General features: G+C 40.9%; 1 protein-coding gene across 1 annotated transcript in view; it reads left to right on the forward strand.

Moving 5' to 3' along the window:
* The window catches only part of LOC137381385 (CXADR-like membrane protein), a 130,766-nt gene that overhangs the window by 91,193 nt on the left and 26,688 nt on the right, over positions 1–12,885 (forward strand). Inside the window, exon 2 of the mRNA XM_068053906.1 lies at positions 7,903–8,060. Within this exon, the coding sequence (XP_067910007.1) occupies positions 7,903–8,060 (158 nt within the window). The remainder of the gene's footprint in view (positions 1–7,902; positions 8,061–12,885) is intronic.

Below are 12,885 nucleotides of genomic sequence, written 5' to 3' on the forward strand. Positions count from 1 at the left end.
AAGATCCCTCAGGATCTTATATGTTTCAATCAAGTCGCCTCTTACTTTTCTAAACTCTAGCGGATACAAGCCTAGCCTGTCCAACCTTTCCTCATAAGACAACCTGCCCATTCCAGGTATTAGTCTAGTAAACCTTCTCTGAACTGCTTCCAATGCATTTACATCCTTCCTTCAATAAGGAGACTGATTAAATACTGATTAAAAAGGACTGATGAGACATGACAGTCAGTTCTTTCCAGTCTGCAGAGAATTGAAAGGTAGCCAAACAGAAAGTAAATGAAATGCAGGATTCAAACCAGCATAGGTATACAGGCCATCCTGCTTAAATTGATTTGGAAGAGGTTGGGCCAAACCATCTGTATCATACCGCACTTTTGGCTGCAGCACAAAAAACTTTGGCATGGCACTGTTGCCAAAAGTGCTTTATAACAACAGTATCAATGTGTTCTGCAATGAAACCAAGCTAATTCAGAAAAGTGAAGGAAGAAGAATGAAGATTATATGCAGAACATCATGCGAATGCATATATGGAATGATGCACCACGCAGGAATATTGTGCAGAATGCTGTAATCATTTTGTAGATCATCTCTAGGTCGCACTGGAAGACAATCCCACCCACATGCTCCTCCTCACATGATTGCTATGAGCATCTACAGTGTTGCTTTAGTCCTGCATTGGATTCCATTCCTCTATAAATTTCTAGATATCTTAGATAAAAGGACATTGACTACAAAAGCAAACTGATGTTGATGAATCTGTATAAGACCTTGGTTATGTGCGAAGTTTTGGGTACCCCCATTGTGGAAAGAATGTTTGAACCATGGTAAAGGTATCACATCAACTCGTAGGATTGTAACAGGGATAAGAGGATAGGTATGAGGAGAGATTTCATAAATTAGGGCTAACTGTCTGGAGCACAAAAGGTGTTTGGGGTTGGGGGGTGGGGGGTGTTGGTGGGCATCAATACAGTGAATCTGTCCCAAAGGACAGAAAAAATAAGATCATTATAAGAAGCATAAAATGAGAGATTGAAGAAATTTTTCATGCAACTGGTTATTGGATTATAGAAGTGGCCAATGAAGGTGATTTAGTCATAACATTTAAGAGATAAACATTCAAAGGAAAATATTACATGGCACAGAGAAAGAACAGGAAAATAGCACTGGGGGAGTGTGGAGCCAGCATTGGCAAGGCATGATGAGCCAAAGTAGCCTCCTTCTGTCCTTAAAGTTTTACCATTCAACATTTTTTTTAATTCATTCATGGGATTTGGGCGTCACTGGCCAGGCCAGTATTTATTGCCCATCCCTAATTGCCCTTGAGAAGGTGGTGGTGAGCTGCCTTCTTGAACCGCTGCAGTCCATGTGGGGTAGGTACACCCACAGTGCTGTTAGGAAGGGAGTTCCAGGATTTTGACGAGCGACAGTGAAGGAACGGCGATATAGTTCCAAGTCAGGATGGTGTGTGACTTGGAGAGGAATTTGCAGGTGGTGGTGTTCCCATGCATTTGCTGCCCTTGTCCTTCTCGTTGGTAGAGGTCGTGGGTTTGGAAGGTGCTGTCTGAGGAGCCTTGGTGCATTGCTGCAGTGCGTCTTGTAGATACTGTTGCCACTGTTGCCACTGTGCGTCGGTGGTGGAGGGAGTGAATGTTTGTAGATGGGGTGCCAATCAAGCGGGCTGCTTTGTCCTGGATGGTGTCGAGCTTCTTGAGTGTTGTTGGAGCTGCACCCATCCAGGCAAGTGGAGAGTATTCCATCACACTCCTGACTTGTGCCTTGTAGATGGTGGATAGGCTATGGGGAGTCAGGAGGTGAGTTAATCTCTGCAGGATTCCTAGCCTCTGACCTGCTCTTGTAGCCACGGTATTTATATTGCTACTCCAGTTCAGTTTCTGGTCAATGGTAGCCCCTAGGATGTTGATAGTGGGGGACTCAGCGATTGTATTGCCATTGAATGTAAAGGGGAGATGGTTAGATTCTCTCTTGTTGGAGATGGTCATTGCTGGGACTTGTGTGGTGCGAATGTTACTTGCCACTTATCAGCCCAAGCCTGGATTTTGTCCAAGTCTTGCTGCATTTCTACATGGACTGCTTCTGTATCTGAGGAGTAGCGAATGGTGCTGAACATTGTGCAATTATCAACGAACATCCCCTCTTCTGACCTTATGATAGAAGGAAGGTCATTGATGAAGCAGCTGAAGATGGTTGGGCCTAGGACACTACCCTGACGAACTCCTGCAGTGATGTCCTGGAGCTCAGATGATTGACCTCCAACAATGACAACCACCTTCCTTTGCGTTAGGTATGACTCCAACCAGCGGAGAGTTTTCCCCTGATCCTCAGTTTTGCTACATTTGTGTAAGTTTGGACAGTTTGACCAGTATCTCATTTATGTCCTTATTCATATCTTTTACTTCAGGTCCTGCAGTGGAATAGCTGTTTGAAACAATCATATGGTTTTTGTTCTTACCGGTACTGTCCAGTCCAGGTTTATTGGTGATGTAACTATAAAACTCCAAATACAGATCCAAATCCCAGCCTCAATCTGATTCTTTTAGGAAAAAAATGCCATTGTTAATATCTTAGTACTAGTGTTCCTTTGGTTTTCAGCCAGAGTGCTGAAAAAGTCTTTGTAAGTCAGCTTTTCATTGGGTCACATTTAACTGCATCCCACAACAACATGTATCAGAGCAGTGGTTCACACAACCAATATTCATTTTATAAAGACAAATTTTCAGCAATGAGGTACATAGCTACGAGTTATACCTTGATCCAAGGACTGTGAGTGAGGATGTATAATGGAACATGACATAAAATCAGTATGGGACAGCTCAAATCCACTGTATGGCATTTAACAATGTCAAGAAAACCTGTATATTAAAATAAGGAATGGTTTTTACTTCTATTGGAACATTACTCCATTGTCTCACTCATGAAAGTAACAGTTATGAACTAAAGTGAAATGGAACAATTATGAACTGTAAAAATGAACTGATGAACTCAGCTCCAAACACACACACTTTTTCTGCAAACAAGATGGAGTAAAGGGTGAGGTGACTCTCCTGTGTTAATCTGGTAATTGTGTATCAATTGTTTGATTATATGCAGGTGGAGGGTGTTAATTGGGGTCTTACTTGAGCACTTATAAGCAGATGCTGGTGAACGGTTTTGAGGGAGGAGCTATATGTTTGTAATCCTTTTACCCTGCAAAATAAATGTGAAACTGAGCAAAGATAGGCTCCAGCATTATCCTTCTATAACAGACTTTCTGGAGTTTAACATCCTGTACTGCAAATATACATCGTGACTATTGGAGATTAAACCTATCATCATGCCTGGACTGGTTCTGGGGAAGGCGCATTAAAATGCTAAACAGCCCATTCAATGCTAAATGGCTCCTATCTTCAAGAATTGGGTTGACAAAGACCTTCACAGACAGAGCAACTCTGGATGCAAAGCCAAGATAATAGGTAGGAAATAACACCAATTTATTGAGATAAGCCACATTCAAACCCCATTGTGTAACAATAGTCATGCATTCAAAGACATTGTATGAACACACAAGGGGAGACCATCCATGGTCATTTGACCGAAAACAAATCTGATTAGGCTTTTTCTTTAAAAAAAAGTGATTTCTCTGAAAGAGAGAAAACCAACAGCTGAGAGATCCATTCCAGTCAAGAGGACCTTGCCTTTAACATCTTTAAATCACCGAGGGAGAGACTGAAAAAGGTGATCTTGAAAACTCTCCATCTGAGAAATTTTAACAAGATTGTCACTGACTTTGACTGAGTCTTAAACAAAGGAATCTGCACTATTTCAGTGAACTAAGAAAAGGAACAGCAGGCTTGCAATGCTGTTAAAAGCTCATCCCAGAAGACCACAAAGGTTTCAAAGTGAACTCTTTACAATAATCAGACTTAAGTGCATGCTATCCTCTAATCTCTATCTTTTCTTGTGTGTGCATGTGAGTACCTGTGTGAGTGGGTGAGGTTGCAAATATTTTTGGGTATTGTTTAATAAATAGGTTTAAAAAAGAATAATGATGAGAAAATCTGTCATTTGTTTGTTTATTTGACCTTTAAAATACTCGGGGACTAAAATACTATTTTTTAAAGAAAACACTGTCTTCAGTCAGTTGAGAGGTGAAAAATTGAATCATCCAGACCATTTCCCACTTGTCCGTAACACCATTTTTTTTTTGCCTTTTCATTATAAGAGTTGAAGAAGGGGCGATTGTTACTTTCCAGTGGCACTTTCACTTGGGAGAACTGCAATAGTTTATTTTTACCTCCATGGACTTATAAAACTGTTCAGTGCCTGTATAATTGGGCACGGCCCAACAAACTGATTGTGTTGTATGTGTTTGATGATGTATTAAGTTAATAAAGGGAAAGATCTGGCAAATTACTGCTCTCTGTTCATTTCTTGTAGTTGCCTCTGTTTTGGAATTTTTTTTAACAAGCTGTTTAAAAAAAAATTTGCACTGTTGCGAAAGCAAAATCCCTCACATCTGCATTCTCTAAAAGCTTTGTTCCATTAGCAGGAGCATTCATTTTTGTTTTGACTTGTTTAAGGCACTGAACGAGTCCCATTGACCGCTGGCTCTTTTCCATTTATCCGTCACTTTAAACTCAGATTGAAATTGAGAATTTTCTCCTTGTTGTGATTGACTACATTCCTGAGATGATGATTTTCCAAATTTAATAAGACCATTCTGGTTACCCCCCCCCCCCCACCATTTGCTTAATGAGATTCCTGGTTGTCTCATTATTAAAAGCGAGAGACTGGCACACGGGGGGATGAATGGAAATATTTTGGCAACAAAAATTTATTGTGGATTTTCCACTAATGGATGCTGTCACTCAAATTGAAAAAAGGATTTATAAGATTTCTGCCAACTGAAGAAATTATGTGTCCAAACTCCTGGTGTTATTTTTCCCATGTTGACCTATTAGCTGTTTCTAACTTATTTTATTCACTACATTTTTATACCATAATAAAGGAGAAAAAAATGTTCGTCACTGCATTGAATTTAATTGATACTCGTGTCCTCAACAGGGCAAAGCTCCTGCCATTGTTCACCAGGTAATTTGAAGGAGAAAGTGGTCAAGAAATGTCATACTGGATTGGATGGCAGTAATTTTCACTTTGGGTGATGTGGATTTAGCTGCTCGTTATAAATTTCTCCCAATTTTTGATTTCCTTGGACTTCAATAGAACTAAAATTCGGGAGAAATGTGTAATAGGTGCCAGAATTGATATCACAGGTTTTACACTATAGTCCAAAGTCAAAATTACCCCGATGTCTCTCTGTTCTTACTCCAGAAATGTTCACCACATCAGGTAGTAAAATACCTGAATACTGATATGGAAGTCTTTTTATATTAAATAATGTACTTACCATCAGACTGTCAATAGAGCTGTGATGGAGGAAGTGGTAACTATCTTTCATCAGTAGTCAGCCCAGGACACTCACAAAATCCTGGTCAAAATGTCAAATAGAGGCAATGATTTGAATAGCAATGTTGAGGTTTGCCAAAGCAGCCAGTTTCTAGGCTTTTGCAGTGAAGCTCCTGGTCTCACTAATGATAGCAAATAAAGTTGGCAAAGGATTTAGGTTTATATGTCAGTTTGTTTCAGTGGTACTACTCTTGTCTCGGAGTAATAAGGATTGGGTTCAAGCGCCAATTCAGGTTTGAAGACATAATCTAGGCAGCACCTCTATGTGGTACTGGGAGAGTGCTGCTTTGTTGGAGGTGCCATCCCTCACAAGACATTAAACTGAGGTCATACCTGCCTGTTCAGGTGGATATAAAAGGTGCCATGGCACAATTCATGAAAAAGAGCAAGGTAGTTTGTTGTGGCCAATGTTTATCCCTAACCATCACCACCAAAACAGATTAATTGGTTATTGGTCATAGTGGTTTGTGGGACACTACAATCTGCAAATTGGCTACCATGTTTGTCTACATAACAACAGTCATTGTACTTCAAAAGTAATTCATTGGCTATGGGGCATTCAGTGGATGGGATAGGCGCTATATAAATGAAGGTGGTTTCTTTACAATTAGTGATGATAGGAATTTCACCACAATAGTCTTGTTGTAGACTTACATGTCTCCGGCCGTCCATGTCTCCGCTTTAAAGACGTCTGCAAACGCGACATGAAGTCCTGTGACATTGATCACAAGTCATGGGAGTCAGTTGCCAGCGATCGCCAGAACTGGCGGGCAGCCATAAAGGTGGGGCTGAAGTGTGGCGAGTCGAAGAGACTTAGTAGTTGGCGGGAAAAAAGACAGAAGCGCAAGTGGAGAGCCAACTGTGTAACAGCCCCGACAAACAAATTTTTCTGCAGCACCTGTGGAAGAGTCTGTCACTCTAGAATTGGCCTTTATAGCCACTCCAGGCGCTGCTCCACAAACCACTGACCACCTCCAGGCGCTTACCCATTGTCTCTTGAGACAAGAAGGCCAAAGAAGAAGAAGAAGACTTACAGTTATATGGCTAACAGAGAGTGAAGATTAGAAGTGTATGCATGTCATAAATGTGCTAATTCTTCTTTTGGGCCTCCTTATCTCGAGAGACAATGGATACGCGCCTGGAGGTGGTCAGTGGTTTGTGAAGCAGCGCCTGGAGTGGCTATAAAGGCCAATTTTGGAGTGACAGGCTCTTCCACAGGTGCTGCAGAGAAATTTGTTTGTTGGGGCTGTTGCACAGTTGGCTCTCCCCTTGCGCCTCTGTCTTTTTTCCTGCCAACTACTAAGTCTCTTCGACTCGCCACAATTTAGCCCTGTCTTTATGGCTGCCCGCCAGCTCTGGCGAATGCTGGCAACTGACTCCCACGACTTGTGATCAATGTCACACGATTTCATGTCGCGTTTGCAGACGTCTTTATAACGGAGACATGGACGGCCGGTGGGTCTGATACCAGTGGCGAGCTCGCTGTACAATGTGTCTTTGGGGATCCTGCCATCTTCCATGCGGCTCACATGGCCAAGCCATCTCAAGCGCCGCTGACTCAGTAGTGTGTATAAGCTGGGGGTGTTGGCCGCTTCAAGGACTTCTGTGTTGGAGATATAGTCCTGCCACCTGATGCCAAGTATTCTCCGAAGGCAGCGAAGATGGAATGAATTGAGACGTCGCTCTTGGCTGGCATACGTTGTCCAGGCCTCGCTGCCGTAGAGCAAGGTACTGAGGACACAGGCCTGATACACTCGGACTTTTGTGTTCCGTGTCAGTGCGCCATTTTCCCACACTCTCTTGGCCAGTCTGGACATAGCAGTGGAAGCCTTACCCATGCGCTTGTTGATTTCTGCATCTAGAGACAGGTTACTGGTGATAGTTGAGCCTAGGTAGGTGAACTCTTGAACCACTTCCAGAGCGTGGTCGCCAATATTGATGGATGGAGCATTTCTGACATCCTGCCCCATGATGTTCGTTTTCTTGAGGCTGAGGCTAAATGTGCTAATAGACTAATGATTACTGTAGTTCTGTGCTTGCTAGCTATGTCATCTGTGGAATGCAAACAGGTAGTCATAATTGTAATGCTGATGGCAATATTAGGTCATGACCTTTCTATGTACGTTTTATATTCAATAACAGATTGGATAGATAGATGAACAGAATGGGTACATATGATTTGAACTATTTGCTCACATGGAGAGTAAATGCCAACATGGACTGGTCAGGCCAAATGACCTATTTCTTTGTTTAAACTTTTGTGTAACCATAGAGAATAGGGAGACAGTTCACAAAGATTTGTCTTTTTGGAGATTAACTGGACTGGGTGAGTTCATGGCATGGCAAGTCATACAGGTTTGGAAGTATTGCACATGTGGACTCTGATTTCATATGTTCTGACACTGTACCTAACATTGCTCCTTTCTCTTTGGGACATAGGTTGTGTTCGCTTGTGGATTGCAATGGCCCAGTCTGAAATAAGGAAGGTTGAGGAGCAGGATGTTGTTCTACCATGTCAGCATCGCTTTGGTCGTTTAGTATCAAAGAATCTGGATATTGAATGGCTTTTGCAAGACTCTGAACCCAATCAGAAAGTGGTGAGCATTCCTTTCTCAGATGTTTACATTAGAGTCAATTAATATTCTAATTGTGTTAATGTTCAATGAAATAGCTACATTGTGTCATATTACATTTTAGTTTACCCAGCAGGCACATGATTAACCTTTAACCCTACTCTGCAATTTAAACACACAGCAAGGCTTTTCGTAATTCCCTTCATTATAAAAAGTCTGGATGCACCAGGCACCAGTTTATATTAACATAACCCTGTTACAAGGCAGTTACATTCATGACAAGATTTCCCAACTTCAGAAAGGCCTGCCTCTGAGCTCTAATCCATTTATATTAAGCAGATTAATGTTTATGCTAAAATAACAGACGTGGGAATTTTTGCTTATGTTTGAGGAGTCAGATTTACTCTTCATCACAAGAGGTACAGAATATAAGAGCAAGGAAGTGCAGTTGTGGTTTTACAGAGCACCGGCTGCTTCTCCTCTGGATTATAGGGGTTAAAATTCAATTTCGGCAGGGGGCGGGGCAGTAAAACGAATAGAAGTGGAATAGCCACTGGTTAGACACCCGGCTCATTGAATGGAAAGGCAAGTCAAGCAGGGCGTATAACAGGCGGCTGATACCTTCCAATGATGTATTTTAGCCCCCTGGTGTTCTTTCTTGAGTGTTCCATCCTTAGAAGGATACATTGGCCTTGGCAAAGATTCAGCAGACTGAAAACTGGAATGCAGAATGTTGAGAGAATGGGTAAACTTGGATTATATTCCATGGAGATGAGGAGGTTGAGGGTGATTTTATTAAGATGTATAAAATAACAAAGGGAATTTACTGGGTAGATAGGGCACACCTCTTTCCTTTACAGGAGAAATCTAGATTAAGGGAACATGATCTTAGAATTCAAGTTTTAAGCTAGTTAGAAGTGAATCCAAGAAAAATTTCTTCATACAAAGGCATGTGAGAATATGAAACACACAGCCCAGAAGGCCACACATAAAAGCCAATTGAGGGGTTTACTTGGGAAGTAAGGATGTGAAGAAAAGGAAGGAAATAAGAATTAAAAAGATAGAGCTGCAATGGCTAATAAGATGGTAGAGTGGGCTCAATGGAACTAACGATGCACTTCTCTAGAACACTGATTTAGGCAATTAAATGGGTATGGTACACATCACGGTTAGACAGCTTTCACATGATCGGTGCAAGAAACAGCCTTGGTGGGACAAATATTCTTTTCTGATTCCATGCCTTTTTATTTATTTAGTAACTAATGGTTGCTTGAGGCAAAAAGTTCTCAGGTGAGTTCCTCACTTGTGAAGGATTGCAATGGATTTTCTTTAAATACTGCACTGATTAACATAAACTGGGTGGGAAATAATGATCTAAGCATTTGAACCAGAGTTCCCAAAGATTTTGATTCATGCCTACTCAATTAAATAATGGTGCTTTTGAAGATACTATGTCAGTTCTGTGACCAGAATACATCCCCTCAGGGTTCCCAGATCCTGAATATGTATGGCCTTAGCATGTTTGCTTATCATCTTGTTAGAAGACCCTGTCTGTCCCATTCTCATTGAAATTTTACCTTTACATTTTCCTATCTACTTTTGCAAAAACAATGGGAAATGGCAACAATTTGCTTCCATCAGGAATCTGCTGATGCAGTTGTGTCTTTTTAAAAAATGTATACAATGTCCAAGGAACACAGTACGGCCAAGGGCGGGCATGAGAGTGAATAATATTCTGCCAATGACATTCTGAACCCACAGCTCGGGGGCATGTTACAGTAGCCCAAGGATGACTTTTCTTTGATTTGACTCCCTTCTCCCAACTTGTGCCTGACCACTGACGGGTACATCCAGAACTTAGTCGAATGCGAACAGCAAACCTGCTGCAGTGGCACAATGTGTTAATGTTTCAATGTATCCCTGCATCACCTCAATGCTAATAAACATCACTGCATCATCCTAAATGTTATGCTTGCATACTGTTTCCTTGAAAAAGAAATGGAAATGTGACCTCCTCTCAGGCCTGTGTTAGCTTGGGTTGACTGGCCTGTCCTTTCCCTTCCTCTCATGTGGGAACTGTTTGCAATCTAAACTCTACTCAATCACTCCACCTACAATATGGCTGAAAAGGGAACTCACTGCTTTGGAGGAAATTAATGAGATGGGAGTATCATTGTGTCGCCTCGTCACATCTCTCAGGACCTCTGGACGCTGCAGATAGCGTTAGCCCATTTGCTGATCTTTTTACTACAGGCCAGTTAACAATTCAATGAGTAAAATATAAAATATAAAACTATAAAATAAATGCATAATCCAGTTTTTCTCAATTTACACACTGATCAACAAGTAAAACTAGCTGCTCTCTCCATAGATTAAATTTAGCAATGGAACAACCAGAGTTAATGTATTAAACCCATCTCAGGCTTGGATCTGGAATTGTAATTAGTAGGTGAATGTAAGATTACATAGAATTATACTGAATTCACAGTATCCACATCAGTGTTTATGCTCCACGCAAACCTCCTCCCACTCTCCCTTATCGGACCCTATCAGCATATTCTTTTAATCTTTTCACCCTCATATGTTTGTCTAGCGTTTATTGGTTAGAATGCAATTGTATTTGATGAATGTTAAGATTCTCAGAGAAAGTATCTGATATTTACAACATTTCATGCTAATTTAGGAACAGAAAGATTATTAAATGCTGTATGAAGCACCTTGAGGCATTTTACTATGTTAAAGGCACTATATAAATACAAGTTGTTGTTGTTGTTGTGTCGCATTCAGCTCTCACCTCGATGAACACTGGATCAAATTCTGCTGTTGCTCCAGCTCCGTCTTTCATATGAGTATAGGTTTCATTAGGCAAATAAAAAAAGAAAAAAAACTGCAAATTCTAGAAGGCAGAAATAAAAATAGACAATTCTGGAAATACACTGATCAGTTAGTATATGTAGAGAGGAAAGGCAGGTTGACTTTTCAAGTAGAATCCTCCTTCGTTAGTAGCTGGTAGTTTAACAATATGAGTAAATGTAAAAGGAGCTTGAATAATCTTTCAGGCAGAACCACGCCTTCACACTTAAAGAGGCAAACAGAAGAAAGTCACTGTGTACTTCATGAGTTAAGATCATGGACATAAAACAACTTACACATGAATAGATTGGCTTTGGAGACCAACAGCATGGAACAGGGAGTAATTTAATCCCTCCTCCTAAATGCCACTGCCAGCAGTCACACAGAGGTAAATTGCTGTACTTCCCTACATTGCTGCCAGAAATGGGCTACAAGGAGGTGTGTGACTGGGAGAAAAACATGTTTTGGCCCTTTAAGTTATTGCTTATTAGCCCTTATTCTGACTGGCTACAAATTGAAAATGGAAATAATAGGACTCTATAGTGTCTTCAGTTGTTGGTCCAATGGTTTTACACGTGCAAGCACATGTTAGTGATGCTACATGATGCTAGTGAGGGCTAAATGGCCTACTCCTGTTCCTATATTTTACATGAATTCTCTTTGCTAAACTGGAGTACTGCAATATCACTTGTTAGCAGTCAGTGATTAGCTGAATGTTGTAAGTGGGACTGTTGCTACTTTTTCATTTTTTATGTATAAATGAACAAAGGTAGATCATTTCTCAAAATGAACACTTTCAACTTTAAGCAAGTTCCAATCTGTTATGGCCCGGTGAGAAAGGGGTCTAGGGTTCCCTCTCAGCCTTCACCTCGTCTTACCGTAACAGGGTTTAATTTTCAACACACCATTCTTTAGCTCCCCTTAGTGAATCCTTGTTCACTAACTTCCAATTATAAGGCAAAGAAACTAGACAAACAGGCTTTCTTAGGTTTCAAGAAAAAAGGTTGAACTTTATTAAACTTAAACTCTAATTCGGTTAGCACCTATATGTGACATGCCCACGCTATCATGAATACGCGATACACACATGCAGATAGAGACAGAAAAGAGCAGAAGAAATACAGTGGAAAAGTTTGAGGCAATATCTGAAGATCGTTTTGGTTACTGTTCTTTGAGCTTGATTGCTCTTGATTTTAGGTAGGTCATGCTTTTTGTTGGGGCCCAGTATTCTTAAACCTTGTTCGATGTAGGAGACTTTTCTCTCTTGAAGTTCATGTGTTCTCAGTGGGTCCAGAGGCTTTTGAGAAAGAGATGGGAGCAGACAGAAGAGATTTTCTCACTCCAGGAGCAAACAGTCTTTTCTGAGTTCAAAAACTCTGTGGCTAGTTCAAAAAACCTTGGGCCAGCCAGTTAGTCATATGACCAGCTGGTTTAACCAGTCCTGGCTCTTGTGGATTGTATCACCTTAGCAGTCTCTGGAATGCTCTTCCTTACACCTTCAATATCTGGTGATCAAAATCCATTGTGGGTTGAATGTGTCAGGGAATGGTCCTTTTGTTTCCACAAGCACTGTCTGTTAGTATGCAAATGTTTTTCAACTAAGTGTCTGGCAGCCCTTATAACAGACCTTCTCTTCTTCCCAGCAACAGTTTAAAATCAATGTTCATATGACAAAATTAATATGCCTCATTCTTGGCAGGTGGGGGACTGCATGACACAATCCAATAAAGTCAGTGTGCTCGATCTCTATATTTACCTTTATCCCCAGCCTGAATTCACATCCACATTGGTACTGAAGTTAGAAAAGTTGAAATGTGAATTGAAAGTTTACATAAAGTGACATGTGCGTAAAAATGAAGCCAGAGGACTAACAGACCAATGAAACTCAGCCCTTCCTTTGCAGAGTGCCAAATCATTCAATATCCTGTCCATTCTAGTGACCTCAAGAAATGTATAATGATCTTTTAACCTTTTTCACAAACATCAATGGCATATG

This window comes from Heterodontus francisci, chromosome 22 (assembly GCF_036365525.1).
Source record: "Heterodontus francisci isolate sHetFra1 chromosome 22, sHetFra1.hap1, whole genome shotgun sequence".
Classification (NCBI taxonomy): domain Eukaryota; kingdom Metazoa; phylum Chordata; class Chondrichthyes; order Heterodontiformes; family Heterodontidae; genus Heterodontus; species Heterodontus francisci.